Source organism: Oncorhynchus mykiss, chromosome 26 (genome assembly GCF_057628025.1).
Source record: "Oncorhynchus mykiss isolate SJ-2025 chromosome 26, ASM5762802v1, whole genome shotgun sequence".
Lineage (NCBI taxonomy): Eukaryota > Metazoa > Chordata > Actinopteri > Salmoniformes > Salmonidae > Oncorhynchus > Oncorhynchus mykiss.
Genome location: NC_143047.1, coordinates 44,250,001 through 44,266,027, shown reverse-complemented (window position 1 = coordinate 44,266,027; position 16,027 = coordinate 44,250,001). Strand labels below are relative to the sequence as shown.

The window sequence follows — 16,027 nt, the reverse complement described above, 5'->3', positions numbered from 1 at the left end:
CTAATAATCTCAGGAAACTAAGGAAGAGGACACTACCACTATACTAACACTGACTAATAATCTCAGGTCACTAACAGAGAGAGAGGACACTACCACTATACTAACACTGACTAATAATCTCAGGAAACTAAGGAAGAGGACACTACCACTATACTAACACTGACTAATAATCTCAGGTCACTAACAGAGAGAGAGGACACTACCACTATACTAACACTGACTAATAATCTCAGGTCACTAACAGAGAGAGAGGACACTACCACTATACTAACACTGACTAATAGTCTCAGGAAACTAACAGAGAGAGAGGACACTACCACTATACTAACACTGACTAATAATCTCAGGAAACTAAGGAAGAGGACACTACCACTATACTAATACTGACTAATAATCTCAGGAAACTAACAGAGAGAGGACACTACCACTATACTAATACTGACTAATCATCTCAGGAAACTAAGGAAGAGGACACTACCACTATACTAATACTGACTAATAATCTCAGGAAACTAACAGAGAGAGGACACTACCACTATACTAATACTGACTAATAATCTCAGGAAACTAACAGAGAGAGGACACTACCACTATACTAACACTGACTAATCATCTCAGGAAACTAAGGAAGAGGACACTACCACTATACTAATACTGACTAATAATCTCAGGAAACTAACAGAGAGAGGACACTACCACTATACTAATACTGACTAATAATCTCAGGAAACTAACAGAGAGAGGACACTACCACTATACTAATACTGACTAATAATCTCAGGAAACTAACAGAGAGAAAGGACACTACCACTATACCAATACTGACTAATAATCTCAGGAAACTAACAGAGAGAGGACACTACCACTATACTAATACTGACTAATAATCTCAGGAAAATAACAGAGAGAGGACACTACCACTATACTAACACTGACTAATAATCTCAGGAAACTAAGGAAGAGGAGACTACCACTATACTAATACTGACTAATAATCTCAGGAAACTAAGGAAGAGGACACTACCACTATACTAATACTGACTAATAATCTCAGGAAACTAACAGAGAGAGGACACTACCACTATACTAACACTGACTAATAATCTCAGGTCACTAACAGAGAGAGAGGACACTACCACTATACTAACACTGACTAATAATCTCAGGAAACTAACAGAGAGAGAGGACACTACCACTATACTAACACTGACTAATAATCTCAGGAAACTAAGGAAGAGGACACTACCACTATACTAACACTGACTAATAATCTCAGGTCACTAACAGAGAGAGAGGACACTACCACTATACTAACACTGACTAATAATCTCAGGTCACTAACAGAGAGAGAGGACACTACCACTATACTAACACTGACTAATAGTCTCAGGAAACTAACAGAGAGAGAGGACACTACCACTATACTAACACTGACTAATAATCTCAGGAAACTAAGGAAGAGGACACTACCACTATACTAATACTGACTAATAATCTCAGGAAACTAACAGAGAGAGGACACTACCACTATACTAATACTGACTAATCATCTCAGGAAACTAAGGAAGAGGACACTACCACTATACTAATACTGACTAATAATCTCAGGAAACTAACAGAGAGAGGACACTACCACTATACTAATACTGACTAATAATCTCAGGAAACTAACAGAGAGAGGACACTACCACTATACTAACACTGACTAATCATCTCAGGAAACTAAGGAAGAGGACACTACCACTATACTAATACTGACTAATAATCTCAGGAAACTAACAGAGAGAGGACACTACCACTATACTAATACTGACTAATAATCTCAGGAAACTAACAGAGAGAGGACACTACCACTATACTAATACTGACTAATAATCTCAGGAAACTAACAGAGAGAAAGGACACTACCACTATACCAATACTGACTAATAATCTCAGGAAACTAACAGAGAGAGGACACTACCACTATACTAATACTGACTAATAATCTCAGGAAAATAACAGAGAGAGGACACTACCACTATACTAACACTGACTAATAATCTCAGGAAACTAAGGAAGAGGAGACTACCACTATACTAATACTGACTAATAATCTCAGGAAACTAAGGAAGAGGACACTACCACTATACTAATACTGACTAATAATCTCAGGAAACTAACAGAGAGAGGACACTACCACTATACTAATACTGACTAATAATCTCAGGAAACTAACAGAGAGAGGACACTACCACTATACTAATACTGACTAATAATCTCAGGAAACTAACAGAGAGAGGACACTACCACTATACTAATACTGACTAATAATCTCAGGAAACTAACAGAGAGAGGACACTACCACTATACTAATACTGACTAATAATCTCAGGAAACTAACAGAGAGAAAGGACACTACCACTATACCAATACTGACTAATAATCTCAGGAAACTAACAGAGAGAGGACACTACCACTATACTAATACTGACTAATAATCTCAGGAAACTAACAGAGAGAGGACACTACCACTATACTAATACTGACTAATAATCTCAGGAAACTAACAGAGAGAAAGGACACTACCACTATACCAATACTGACTAATAATCTCAGGAAACTAACAGAGAGAGGACACTACCACTATACTAACACTGACTAATAATCTCAGGAAACTAAGGAAGAGGAGACTACCACTATACTAATACTGACTAATAATCTCAGGAAACTAAGGAAGAGGACACTACCACTATACTAATACTGACTAATAATCTCAGGAAACTAACAGAGAGAGGACACTACCACTATACTAATACTGACTAATAATCTCAGGAAAATAACAGAGAGAGAGAGGACACTACCACTATACTAACACTGACTAATAATCTCAGGAAACTAACAGAGAGAGGACACTACCACTATACTAATACTGACTAATAATCTCAGGAAAATAACAGAGAGAGAGGACACTACCACTATACTAATACTGACTAATAATCTCAGGAAAATAACAGAGAGAGAGGACACTACCACTATACTAATACTGACTAATAATCTCAGGTCACTAACAGAGAGAGAGGACACTACCACTATACTAATACTTACTAATAATCTCAGGAAAATAAGGAAGAGGACACTACCACTATACTAATACTAACTAATAATCTCAGGAAACTAAGGAAGAGGACACTACCACTATACTAACACTGACTAATAATTTCAGGAAAATAACAGAGAGAGGACACTACCACTATACTAATACTGACTAATAATCTCAGGAAACTAAGGAAGAGGACACTACCACTATACTAACACTGACTAATAATCTCAGGAAACTAACAGAGAGAGGACACTACCACTATACTAATACTGACTAATAGTCTCAGGAAACTAACAGAGAGAGGACACTACCACTATAATAATACTGACTAATAATCTCAGGAAACAAACAGAGAGAGAGGACACTACCACTATACTAATAATCTCAGGAAACTAAGGAAGAGGACACTACCACTATACTAACACTGACTAATAATCTCAGGAAACTAACAGAGAAAGGACACTACCACTATACTAACACTGACTAATAATTTCAGGAAAATAACAGAGAGAGGACACTACCACTATACTAATACTGACTAATAATCTCAGGAAACTAAGGAAGAGGACACTACCACTATACTAACACTGACTAATAATCTCAGGAAACTAACAGAGAGAGGACACTACCACTATACTAACACTGACTAATAATCGCAGGAAACTAAGGAAGAGGACACTACCACTATACTAATACTGACTAATAATCTCAGGAAACTAAGTGGCTAGGGGTGGTAGACTAGGGGTGGTAGACTAGGGGTGGTTGACTAGGGGTGGTAGGATAGGGGTGGTAGACTAGGGGTGGTAGGATAGGGGTGGTAGGGCAGGGGTGGTAGACTAGGGGTGGTAGGCTAGGGGTGGTAGAATAGGGGTGGTAGGCTAGGGGTGGTAGGATAGAGGTGGTAGACTAGGGGTGGTAGGCTAGGGGTGGTAGACTATGGGTGGTAGGCTAGGGGTGGTAGGATAGGGGTGGTAGAATAGGGGTGGTAGACTAGGGGTGGTAGAATAGGGGTGATAGGCTAGGGGTGGTAGGCTAGGGGTGGTAGGCTAGGGGTGGTAGGCTAGGGGTGGTAGGATAGGGGTGGTCGAATAGGGGTGGTAGGATAGGGGTGGTCAACTAGGGGTGGTAGACTAGGGGTGGTAGGCTAGGGGTGGTAGGCTAGGGGTGGTAGGATAGAGGTGGTATGATAGGGGTGGTATGATAGGGGTGGTAGGGTAGGGGTGGTAGGCTAGGGGTGGTAGGATAGGGGTTGTAGGCTAGGTGTGGTAGGATAGGGGTGGTAGGATAGGGGTGGTAGGATAGGGGTGGTAGGATAGGGGTGGTAGGATAGGGGTGGTAGGATAGGGTTTATCTGAGAGGATGGTGGTGGGACAGGGGTTGGTGCGTAGTGTGTAAGTGTGTAGTGTGTTGTGTATAGTGTGTAGTGTTTAGTGTTTTAGTGTGTAGTGTTTAGTGCGTAGTGTATAGTGCAGTGTACCTGTTGTTACCAGAGCAGCCCTCTACAGTGATCCTGGGTGAGAGAGGAGATAGGACAGTAGTGGGACAGGGAGTGGACAGAGTGGACGTCCCGGTGTCCAGACCGGTGGACACAGAGTAGGACGATGACACAGCCTCATCCGCTGACGGACTGCTCTTCAGGTAGAACCTGAAGGTGAGAGGATGAGAGGATGAGAGGAGGAGTGGATGAGAGGAGGAGTGGATGAGAGGATGAGTGGATGAGTGGATGAGTGGATGAGAGGATGAGAGGATGAGAGGATGAGAGGAGGAGAGGAGGAGAGGTGTGATATCAGGGGAACAGGGGTGGTGTTAAATGTCTGTGTGTATATCTAGTGTACCTCCCAGGTCCTCTCAGGTCTCTGATCTCTACATTAAGGAAGGGGAGGAAGGGGTTCCCACAGAAGGGACAGGTGGTGTTGAGGTTGGAGTCGTCAGCCGTCCATCCTGCCATGATCTCCTCGTCGTACACCAGACCGTCACACGTCTTACAGCGAGAACAGCTGGAGATCAACAGCTGGAAACACACACAGCAGAGCCAAGATGGACGTTAGGTCAATCAGGGGTCGGCACAAAATGGCAGAGACCCCCCCTTGGCCTGGTTGTATGAATGAGAAGTGTCCTTGGTCCCTTTGTCTCGCATGTCATTGATACTTGATTGATCCATCCTATCTGAAAATCAAAGCTATTCTGTAGTGTTGGCTTCGTTTCAATGTTCCTGTGAGTTTTTCTGGTTGAGTTTGAGAGGTCTGTAAGTGTGGTGCCCTCACCTCCATGGCGTAGTTCTGGAAGACACTGGTATTGCTGGTGTAGCGAGACGAGCCCAGATCAGAGCAGTCTGGGGGAGGAAAGCCTGGAGGAGAGACAGGACACAACCGGGAGAAGGAGCACACCATCATCCATGAACATCTGCTATTATTGGTGTCAGCAGTAAACAGTCTCTGATGGCTAGCCGTTAGCGAAGCGCTAACTCAGGGCAGGACTCTTCCATGTCAGGAGTGCCAGTGCACTACTTGCACACTGGATGCTAATGAGACAGAAGAAGGGCAGAGGGTCTGAGTAACATGATTGAAGAGCTCCAATCAGACTTCACCTCAATCCACTCAACTGCACAAGGCATCGTCTGCTGGCAGAGTTTGGTAAGAGTCCTTTCTCCTTCCCCTACATCCTGTCTGATCCTAGCTCCACCCTCTCTCTCCTCCTCAGTGACAGGACAGTACCTGGTTGTCTGATCCTAGCTCCTCCCTCTCTCTCCTCCTCAGTGACAGGACAGTACCTGGTTGTCTGACCCTAGCTCCTCCCTCTCTCTCTCCTCCTCAGTGACAGGACAGTAACTGGTTGTCTGATCCTAGCTCCTCCCTCTCTCTCTTCCTCAGTGACCTGGTTGTCTGATCCTAGCTCCTCCCCCTCTCTCTCTCCTCCTCAGTGACAGGACAGTACCTGGTTGTCTGATCCTAGCTCCTCCCTCTCTCTCCTCCTCAGTGACAGGGCAGTACCTGGTTGTCTGATCCTAGCTCCTCCCTCTCTCTCCTCCTCAGTGACAGGACAGACAGGACACCTGGTTGTCTGATCCTAGCTCCTCCCCCTCTCTCTCTCCTCCTCAGTAACAGGACAGACAGGACACCTGGTTGTCTGATCCTAGCTCCTCCCCCTCTCTCTCTCCTCCTCAGTGACAGGACAGACAGGACACCTGGTTGTCTGATCCTAGCTCCTCCCTCTCTCTCCTCCTCAGTGACAGGACAGACAGGACACCTGGTTGTCTGATCCTAGCTCCTCCCTTTCTCTCTCTCCTCCTCAGTGACAGGGCAGAAATATGTTACCTGTCTGTCTGTGTGTGAAACTGTCCAGTCTGCTCCTCAGGGGACTGCGTCTGGATGGGCTTCTCCTTGGGCTCCTACGGGGCCCGGGGCCATTTCTCTGAGGGGAGGTGATGGAGCCGTCTGGGTCCCCCAGGCCCTCCTCATCCACATCCAACAGGGAGGAGCAGTCAGGGTCCATGCCCAGAGAGGACACACTCAGACGGTCACAGTTACCATCCTGGAGGGGGTGGACAATGGGAGGTTCAGGAACAAAATAAATGTTGATGCTGCAATGTGTTTGAGAATCTGAGAGGCACCTTGCTGAGAGGCACCTTGCTGCATTAGGTAGTGGGATTCGTGTCACACAGTATTACAAAATATCTTACGCCATTCAGAAATGTGTTATTTTGACTGACGCACCAGTAGAGCACCCTCCATTGACAAACCGCTGAGCGTACCTTGGTGGGCACGGTGTAGGAGGTGGCCAGGCGAGAGTACCACCGGCTAGCCTTCTCTGCCACACCTTTCCCTGCCGAGAACACGCTGCTCTTAAACACATCCAGGGTGGGGGTGAGGAGCTGTTCCAGGGCGAAGGAAGAGGAGGACAGAGACGGGGACAGCAAACCCAGGTCCCTGTCTCTCTCCCTCTCCCGGTAGGGGCTGGGCTGTGGGCTGGGGGTGGAGCGGGGACAGGGGGGTGAGGACCAGAGCCTCTGTCTGGCAGGCTGGGAGGGCGAGGGGGAGTTGTGGGTCCTGGAGCGAGGTAATCCTCCTGTCCTGAGAGGGGAGGTATGGGGGAGACTGGCCCGTCGAGGGGTGGTGATAAGTGGGGGAGGAGGGTGGAGGAACAGGGGGCTGGAGGGGTCCTGGAGGTCCATACTGGGTGTCCGGCTGTTCAGCGGAGAACCCATATGGTTCATGTACATCTCTATCTCCCTAGCCAGGTGGTCCTGGCGCCGGCCCGTAGGGGTCGCGACCCCATCCATCTCCACTTCCAGGTCGTACTCTCTGTCTCCCTGGGACTTGGACTCGGCCGCCAGGAGGGACAGCGGGTCGAAGCCTGTCTCGATCCCCGTTCGTTTAACGGTGCCCCGCGAGGCTGAGGCCACACCCACACCGCCATAGCTGGCGCTGCGTTCCACCGTCCTCTTCCGTGATTGGCTGGTTTTAGCAACGCTGTCTGTGGTTGGTCCGTCCAGATCTAGGTCCTCCAGATCAAAGATGGCGTCTGTATTATTCTTGTCATTCTTGTCCTCGTCGCTCCAGTCCCTCTCCTCTCCGTCTTCAGGGCTGTCTCTACGTCTGCAGCGCCTGATGGAGAAATGAATAGATCAGATTTTAAATTCATTTTGATATTGATAATTTACTGATCCCAAAGGGGATATTTACTTTCAGAAGCAGAAAAATCAACAACAGAGAGGAGAACATCAGATCTATACCTCCCTCTCCCTCTATTAATACAGGTTACTCTCCCTCTCCCTCTATTAATACAGGTTACTCTCCCTCTACCTTTATTAATACAGGTTACTCTCCCTTTATTAATACAGGTTACTCTCCCTCTCCCTATATTAATACAGGTTACTCTCCCTCTGCCTTTATTAATACAGGTTACTCTCCCTCTCCCTTTATTAATACAGGTTACTCTCCCTTTATTAATACAGGTTACTCTCCCTTTATTAATACAGGTTACTCTCCCTCTACCTTTATTAATACAGGTTACTCTCCCTCTGCCTTTATTAATACAGGTTACTCTCCCTTTATTAATACAGGTTACTCTCCCTCTACCTTTATTAATACAGGTTACTCTCCTTTTATTAATACAGGTTACTCTCCCTCTACCTTTATTAATACAGGTTACTCTCCCTCTGCCTTTATTAATACAGGTTACTCTCCCTTTATTAATACAGGTTACTCTCCCTCCACCTTTATTAATACAGGTTACTCTCCCTCTCCCTTTATTAATACAGGTTACTCTCCCTTTATTAATACAGGTTACTCTCCCTTTATTAATACAGGTTACTCTCCCTCTACCTTTATTAATACAGGTTACTCTCCCTCTGCCTTTATTAATACAGGTTACTCTCCCTTTATTAATACAGGTTACTCTCCCTCTACCTTTATTAATACAGGTTACTCTCCTTTTATTAATACAGGTTACTCTCCCTCTACCTTTATTAATACAGGTTACTCTCCCTCTACCTTTATTAATACAGGTTACTCTCCCTCTCCCTTTATTAATACAGGTTACTCTCCCTTTATTAATACAGGTTACTCTCCCTCTACCTTTATTAATACAGGTTACTCTCCCTATACCTTTATTAATGCAGGTTACTCTCCCTCTACCTTTATTAATACAGGTTACTCTCCCTTTATTAATACAGGTTACTCTCACTCTCCCTCTATTAATACAGGTTACTCTCCCTCTGCCTTTATTAATACAGGTTACTCTCCCTCTCTACCTTTATTAATACAGGTTACTCTCCCTTTATTAATACAGGTTACTCTCCCTCTGCCTTTATTAATACAGGTTACTCTCCCTTTATTAATACAGGTTACTCTCCCTCTACCTTTATTAATACAGGTTACTCTCCCTCTGCCTTTATTAATACAGGTTACTCTCCCTTTATTAATACAGGTTACTCTCCCTCTCCCTCTATTAATACAGGTTACTCTCCCTCTACCTTTATTAATACAGGTTACTCTCCCTCTACCTTTATTAATACAGGTTACTCTCCTTCTCTACCTTTATTAATACAGGTTACTCTCCCTCTGCCTTTATTAATACAGGTTACTCTCCCGCTACCTTTATTAATACAGGTTACTCTCCCTCTACCTTTATTAATACAGGTTACTCTCCCTCTGCCTTTATTAATACAGGTTACTCTCCCTTTATTAATACAGGTTACTCTCCCTCTACCTTTATTAATACAGGTTACTCTCCCTCTCTACCTTTATTAATACAGGTTACTCTCCCTTTATTAATACAGGTTACTCTCCCTCTGCCTGTATTAATACAGGTTACTCTCCCTTTATTAATACAGGTTACTCTCCCTCTACCTTTATTAATACAGGTTACTCTCCCTTTATTAATACAGGTTACTCTCCTTCTCTACCTTTATTAATACAGGTTACTCTCCCTCTACCTTTATTAATACAGGCTACTCTCCCTCTACCTTTATTAATACAGGTTACTCTCCCTCTCCCTTTATTAATACAGGTTACTCTCCCTCTACCTTTATTAATACAGGTTACTCTCCCTCTACCTTTATTAATACAGGTTACTCTCCCTTAATTAATACAGGTTACTCTCCCTCTGCCTGTATTAATACAGGTTACTCTCCCTTTATTAATACAGGTTACTCTCCCTCTACCTTTATTAATACAGGTTACTCTCCCTCTACCTTTATTAATACAGGTTACTCTCCCTCTACCTTTATTAATACAGGTTACTCTCCCTCTACCTTTATTAATACAGGCTACTCTCCCTCTACCTTTATTAATACAGGTTACTCTCCCTCTCCCTTTATTAATACAGGTTACTCTCCCTCTACCTTTATTAATACAGGTTACTCTCCCTCTACCTTTATTAATACAGGTTACTCTCCCTTAATTAATACAGGTTACTCTCCCTCTGCCTGTATTAATACAGGTTACTCTCCCTTTATTAATACAGGTTACTCTCCCTCTACCTTTATTAATACAGGTTACTCTCCCTCTACCTTTATTAATACAGGTTACTCTCCCTCTCCCTTTATTAATACAGGTTACTCTCCCTCTACCTTTATTAATACAGGTTACTCTCCCTTAATTAATACAGGTTACTCTCCCTCTACCTTTATTAATACAGGTTACTCTCCCTCTCTACCTTTATTAATACAGGTTACTCTCCCTTTATTAATACAGGTTACTCTCCCTCTGCCTTTATTAATACAGGTTACTCTCCCTTTATTAATACAGGTTACTCTCCCTCTACCTTTATTAATACAGGTTACTCTCCCTCTGCCTTTATTAATACAGGTTACTCTCCCTCTGCCTTTATTAATACAGGTTACTCTCCCTTTATTAATACAGGTTACTCTCCCTCTACCTTTATTAATACAGGTTACTCTCCCTCTCTACCTTTATTAATACAGGTTACTCTCCCTTTATTAATACAGGTTACTCTCCCTCTGCCTGTATTAATACAGGTTACTCTCCCTTTATTAATACAGGTTACTCTCCCTCTACCTTTATTAATACAGGTTACTCTCCCTCTGCCTTTATTAATACAGGTTACTCTCCCTTTATTAATACAGGTTACTCTCCCTCTCCCTCTATTAATACAGGTTACTCTCCCTCTACCTTTATTAATACAGGTTACTCTCCCTCTACCTTTATTAATACAGGTTACTCTCCCCCTCTACCTTTATTAATACAAGTTACTCTCCCTCTGCCTTTATTAATACAGGTTACTCTCCCTCTACCTTTATTAATACAGGTTACTCTCCCTCTACCTTTATTAATACAGGCTACTCTCCCTCTACCTTTATTAATACAGGTTACTCTCCCTCTCCCTTTATTAATACAGGTTACTCTCCCTCTACCTTTATTAATACAGGTTACTCTCCCTCTACCTTTATTAATACAGGTTACTCTCCCTCTCCCTTTATTAATACAGGTTACTCTCCCTCTACCTTTATTAATACAGGTTACTCTCCCTCTACCTTTATTCATACAGGTTACTCTCCCTCTCCCTTTATTAATACAGGTTACTCTCCCTCTACCTTTATTAATACAGGTTACTCTCCCTTAATTAATACAGGTTACTCTCCCTCTACCTTTATTAATACAGGTTACTCTCCCTCTCTACCTTTATTAATACAGGTTACTCTCCCTTTATTAATACAGGTTACTCTCCCTCTGCCTTTATTAATACAGGTTACTCTCCCTTTATTAATACAGGTTACTCTCCCTCTACCTTTATTAATACAGGTTACTCTCCCTCTGCCTTTATTAATACAGGTTACTCTCCCTTTATTAATACAGGTTACTCTCCCTCTCCCTCTATTAATACAGGTTACTCTCCCTCTACCTTTATTAATACAGGTTACTCTCCCTCTACCTTTATTAATACAGGTTACTCTCCTTCTCTACCTTTATTAATACAGGTTACTCTCCCTCTGCCTTTATTAATACAGGTTACTCTCCCTCTACCTTTATTAATACAGGTTACTCTCCCTCTACCTTTATTAATACAGGTTACTCTCCCTCTGCCTTTATTAATACAGGTTACTCTTCCTTTATTAATACAGGTTACTCTCCCTCTACCTTTATTAATACAGGTTACTCTCCCTCTCTACCTTTATTAATACAGGTTACTCTCCCTTTATTAATACAGGTTACTCTCCCTCTGCCTGTATTAATACAGGTTACTCTCCCTTTATTAATACAGGTTACTCTCCCTCTACCTTTATTAATACAGGTTACTCTCCCTCTGCCTTTATTAATACAGGTTACTCTCCCTTTATTAATACAGGTTACTCTCCCTCTCCCTCTATTAATACAGGTTACTCTCCCTCTACCTTTATTAATACAGGTTACTCTCCCTCTACCTTTATTAATACAGGTTACTCTTCCTCTCTACCTTTATTAATACAGGTTACTCTCCCTCTGCCTTTATTAATACAGGTTACTCTCCCTCTACCTTTATTAATACAGGTTACTCTCCCTCTACCTTTATTAATACAGGCTACTCTCCCTCTACCTTTATTAATACAGGTTACTCTCCCTCTCCCTTTATTAATACAGGTTACTCTCCCTCTACCTTTATTAATACAGGTTACTCTCCCTCTACCTTTATTAATACAGGTTACTCTCCCTCTCCCCTTATTAATACAGGTTACTCTCCCTCTACCTTTATTAATACAGGTTACTCTCACTCTACCTTTATTAATACAGGTTACTCTCCCTTTCCCTTTATTAATACAGGTTACTCTCCCTCTACCTTTATTAATACAGGTTACTCTCCCTTTCCCTTTATTAATACAGGTTACTCTGCCTCTGCCTTTATTAATACAGGTTACTCTCCCTTTATTAATACAGGTTACTCTCCCTCTACCTTTATTAATACAGGTTATTTTCCCTCTGCCTTTATTAATACAGGTTACTCTCCCTTTATTAATACAGGTTACTCTCCCTCTACCTTTATTAATACAGGTTACTCTCCCTTTATTAATACAGGTTACTCTCCCTCTACCTTTATTAATACAGGTTACTCTCCCTCTGCCTTTATTAATACAGGTTACTCTCCCTCTGCCTTTATTAATACAGGTTACTCTCCCTTTATTAATACAGGTTACTCTCCCTCTACCTTTATTAATACAGGTTACTCTCCCTCTGCCTTTATTAATACAGGTTACTCTCCCTCTACCTTTATTAATACAGGTTACTCTGCCTCTGCCTTTATTAATACAGGTTACTCTCCCTTTATTAATACAGGTTACTCTCCCTCTACCTTTATTAATACAGGTTACTCTCCCTTTATTAATACAGGTTACTCTCCCTCTACCTTTATTAATACAGGCTACTCTCCCTTTCCCTTTATTAATACAGGTTACTCTCCCTTTCCCTTTATTAATACAGGTTACTCTCCCTCTACCTTTATTAATACAGGTTACTCTCCCTTTATTAATACAGGTTACTCTCCCTCTACCTTTATTAATACAGGTTACTCTCCCTTTATTAATACAGGTTACTCTCCCTCTGCCTTTATTAATACAGGTTACTCTCACTGAGATCAAATGTCTTTCACAAGATGTCAGCGGGTCAGTAACGTTCCACATCAATTATGTTCACCTGGTTCTTCCCCCGGCTGCTCCAACCCCCTCTGACCCTCCCAGGACTAACGACCGCGGCCTGTTGGTCTGGCTGAAGCTGGTCCCCTGGAGGATCTTGGTGTCTGCCCCCAGGTTCTCTGCTATCCTGGCTGGGTCAGTCTCTCCCTGGTGCAGTCCCAGACCCAACACTGGAGTGCCACTGCTACCACTGCCAACCCTGTTGTCTCCACTCAGTCTGCACCCTCGCACACCCTGCCAGTCATGGCCTGGAGAGGAGGGGAGAGGAGGTGAAGAGGGGAAAGGATAGAAGAGGAGAGGGGAGGGGAGAGGAGAAGAGGAGGTGAGGTGAGAGGAGGGGAGAGGAAAGGAGGGGAGAGGAGGTGAGAGGAGGAGAGAGGAGAGACAATGGGAGAGGAGGAGAGAGGAGGGGAGAAGAGGAGAGAGGAGGTGAAAGGAGGGGAGAGGAGGTGAGGAGAGGGTAGGGGAGAGGAGAAGAAGAGAGGGGAGAGGAGGTGAGGTGAGAGGAGGGGAGAGGAGAAGAGGATGAGAGAGGAGGGGAGAGGAAAGGAGGGAGGAGAAGAGAGGAGGAGGGGAGAGGAGGAGACTTTATTATCTCTATCTGTCATGGTCCTTTGAGCAGGAAAGAAACAATTCTCCTGAAACATGACATGTTCTACACAACATACAGTAAACTGAGTACAGCACAACTACTATACAGTACAGATTGAGACATCACAACTAGACAATCAATACAAGTCTAAATCGCTAGGTGAGTTCTGATGGATAGTTACAGCAGGCTCACAGCCATCACCTACCATCCAGTACAGATATAGAGCCAAATAAACAAGGCAGAATGTCAAGACAGACACAACTAGACAGGAAATAGTTCTGGGTGATAGATACAGCTGACTCACATCCTCCAGCCCTGCACTACAGAGACATCCAATACATCATGGAAGACAGACAGACAGTAAACAGACAATAGATAGATCAGTTATGGATTATAGTTATGGCTCACCTCCTCCTCCTCCTCCTCCTCCACTACTCCCACTGACACCTCCCTCCTCAAGGGCACTGAGATGTCTCCTCCTCAGACTGTTGGTCTCAACCACACCTACATCATTCAGAGAGGAGCTCAACAGGAGACCTGCTACATGGTCTGGAGAGAGGAGGGGGGGGGAAGAGACAGGGAGAGGGAGAGAAGACAGAGGAGGGGGAGGTATGGGGAGAGAAGAGGGAGGAGAGGAGGAGGAGGTATGGAGTGAGGGAGGGAGAAGAGACAGGGAGAGGGAGAGAAGAGAGAGGAGGGGGAGAGGGAGGTAGGGGGAGAGAAGAGAGAGGAGAGGGAGAGGGAGGTAGGGGGAGAGAAGAGAGAGGAGAGGGAGGAAGGGAGGGAGTGAGGGAGGGAGAAGAGACAGGGAGGGGGAGAGAAGAGAGAGGAGGGGGAGAGGGAGGTATGGAGTGAGGGAGGGGGAGAGAAGAGGGAGGAGAGGAGGAGGAGGTATGGAGTGAGGGAGGGAGAAGAGACAGGGAGGGAGAGAAGAGAGAGGAGGGGGAGAGGGAGGTAGGGGGAGAGAAGAGAGAGGAGGGGGAGAGGGAGGTAGGGGGAGAGAAGAGAGAGGAGAGGGAGGAAGGGAGGGAGTGAGGGAGGGAGAAGAGACAGGGAGGGGGAGAGAAGAGAGAGGAGGGGGAGAGGGAGGTATGGAGTGAGGGAGGGGGAGAGAAGAGAGAGGAGAGGGAGGAAGGGAGGTAGGGAGAGAGGGAGGGAGGGAGAAAAGAGAGAGGAGAGGGAAGAAGGGTGGAGGGAGAGTTACGAGAGAGGGAAGTAGGGATTGAAGGGAGGGGGAGAGAAAGAGAGGGGGAGAGGGAGGGAGAGGGAGAGAAAGAGAGGGGGAGAGAAAGAGAGGGGGAGAGGGAGGCAGTGAGGACGTTTACAGTCACTAATAGTTTGGTATTACATGGATCATGGCAGTCGGCAGTTTATGTAAAAACACTTTCCTCTGTTAATCTGAAATCGGCGTAAGGTAAAAATCAAATGTGTGCTGGTTGACCTCTTGGGCTCACAGGCTACATCGTCATAGGGACAGTTAGTTCCAGGTATTTACCTGTGCTGGTTGACCTCTTGGGCTCACAGGCTACATCGTCATAGGGACAGTTAGTTCCAGGTATTTACCTGTGCTGGTTGACCTCTTGGGCTCACAGGCTACATCGTCATAGGGACAGTTAGTTCCAGGTATTTACCTGTGCTGGTTGACCTCTTGGGCTCACAGGCTACATCGTCATAGGGACAGTTAGTTCCAGGTATTTACCTGTGCTGGTTGACCTCTTGGGCTCACAGGCTACATCGTCATAGGGACAGTTAGTTCCAGGTATTTACCTGTGCTGGTTGACCTCTTGGGCTCACAGCCTACATCGTCATAGGGACAGTTAGTTCCAGGTATTTACCTGTGCTGGTTGACCTCTTGGGCTCACAGGCTACATCGTCATAGGAACAGTTAGTTCCAGGTATTTACCTGTGCTGGTTGACCTCTTGGGCTCACAGCCTACATCGTCATAGGGACAGTTAGTTCCAGGTATTTACCTGTGCTGGTTGACCTCTTGGGCTCACAGGCTACATCGTCATAGGGACAGTTAGTTCCAGGTATTTACCTGTGCTGGTTGACCTCTTGGGCTCACAGCCTACATCGTCATAGGGACAGTTAGTTCCAGGTATTTACCTGTGCTGGTTGACCTCTTGGGCTCACAGGCTGCATCGTCATAGGGACAGTTAGTTCCAGGTATTTACCTGTGCTGGTTGACCTCTTGGGCTCACAGGCTACATCGTCATAGGAACAGTT

At 44.5% G+C, this 16,027-nt stretch overlaps 1 protein-coding gene across 12 annotated transcripts in view; it reads right to left on the bottom strand.

Moving 5' to 3' along the window:
* LOC110487142 (C-myc promoter-binding protein) overlaps positions 1-16,027 on the bottom strand; it is a 155,175-nt gene that overhangs the window by 11,766 nt on the left and 127,382 nt on the right. For all 12 annotated transcript variants that reach the window (XM_090223212.1, XM_090223213.1, XM_090223215.1 and 9 more), the window contains 7 exons: positions 14,209-14,349; positions 13,210-13,456; positions 6,834-7,686; positions 6,397-6,613; positions 5,347-5,429; positions 4,918-5,093; positions 4,560-4,727 (listed from right to left, as the gene is read on the bottom strand). In XM_090223212.1, the coding sequence (XP_090079338.1) occupies positions 4,560-4,727; positions 4,918-5,093; positions 5,347-5,429; positions 6,397-6,613; positions 6,834-7,686; positions 13,210-13,456; positions 14,209-14,349 (1,885 nt within the window). The remainder of the gene's footprint in view (positions 1-4,559; positions 4,728-4,917; positions 5,094-5,346; positions 5,430-6,396; positions 6,614-6,833; positions 7,687-13,209; positions 13,457-14,208; positions 14,350-16,027) is intronic.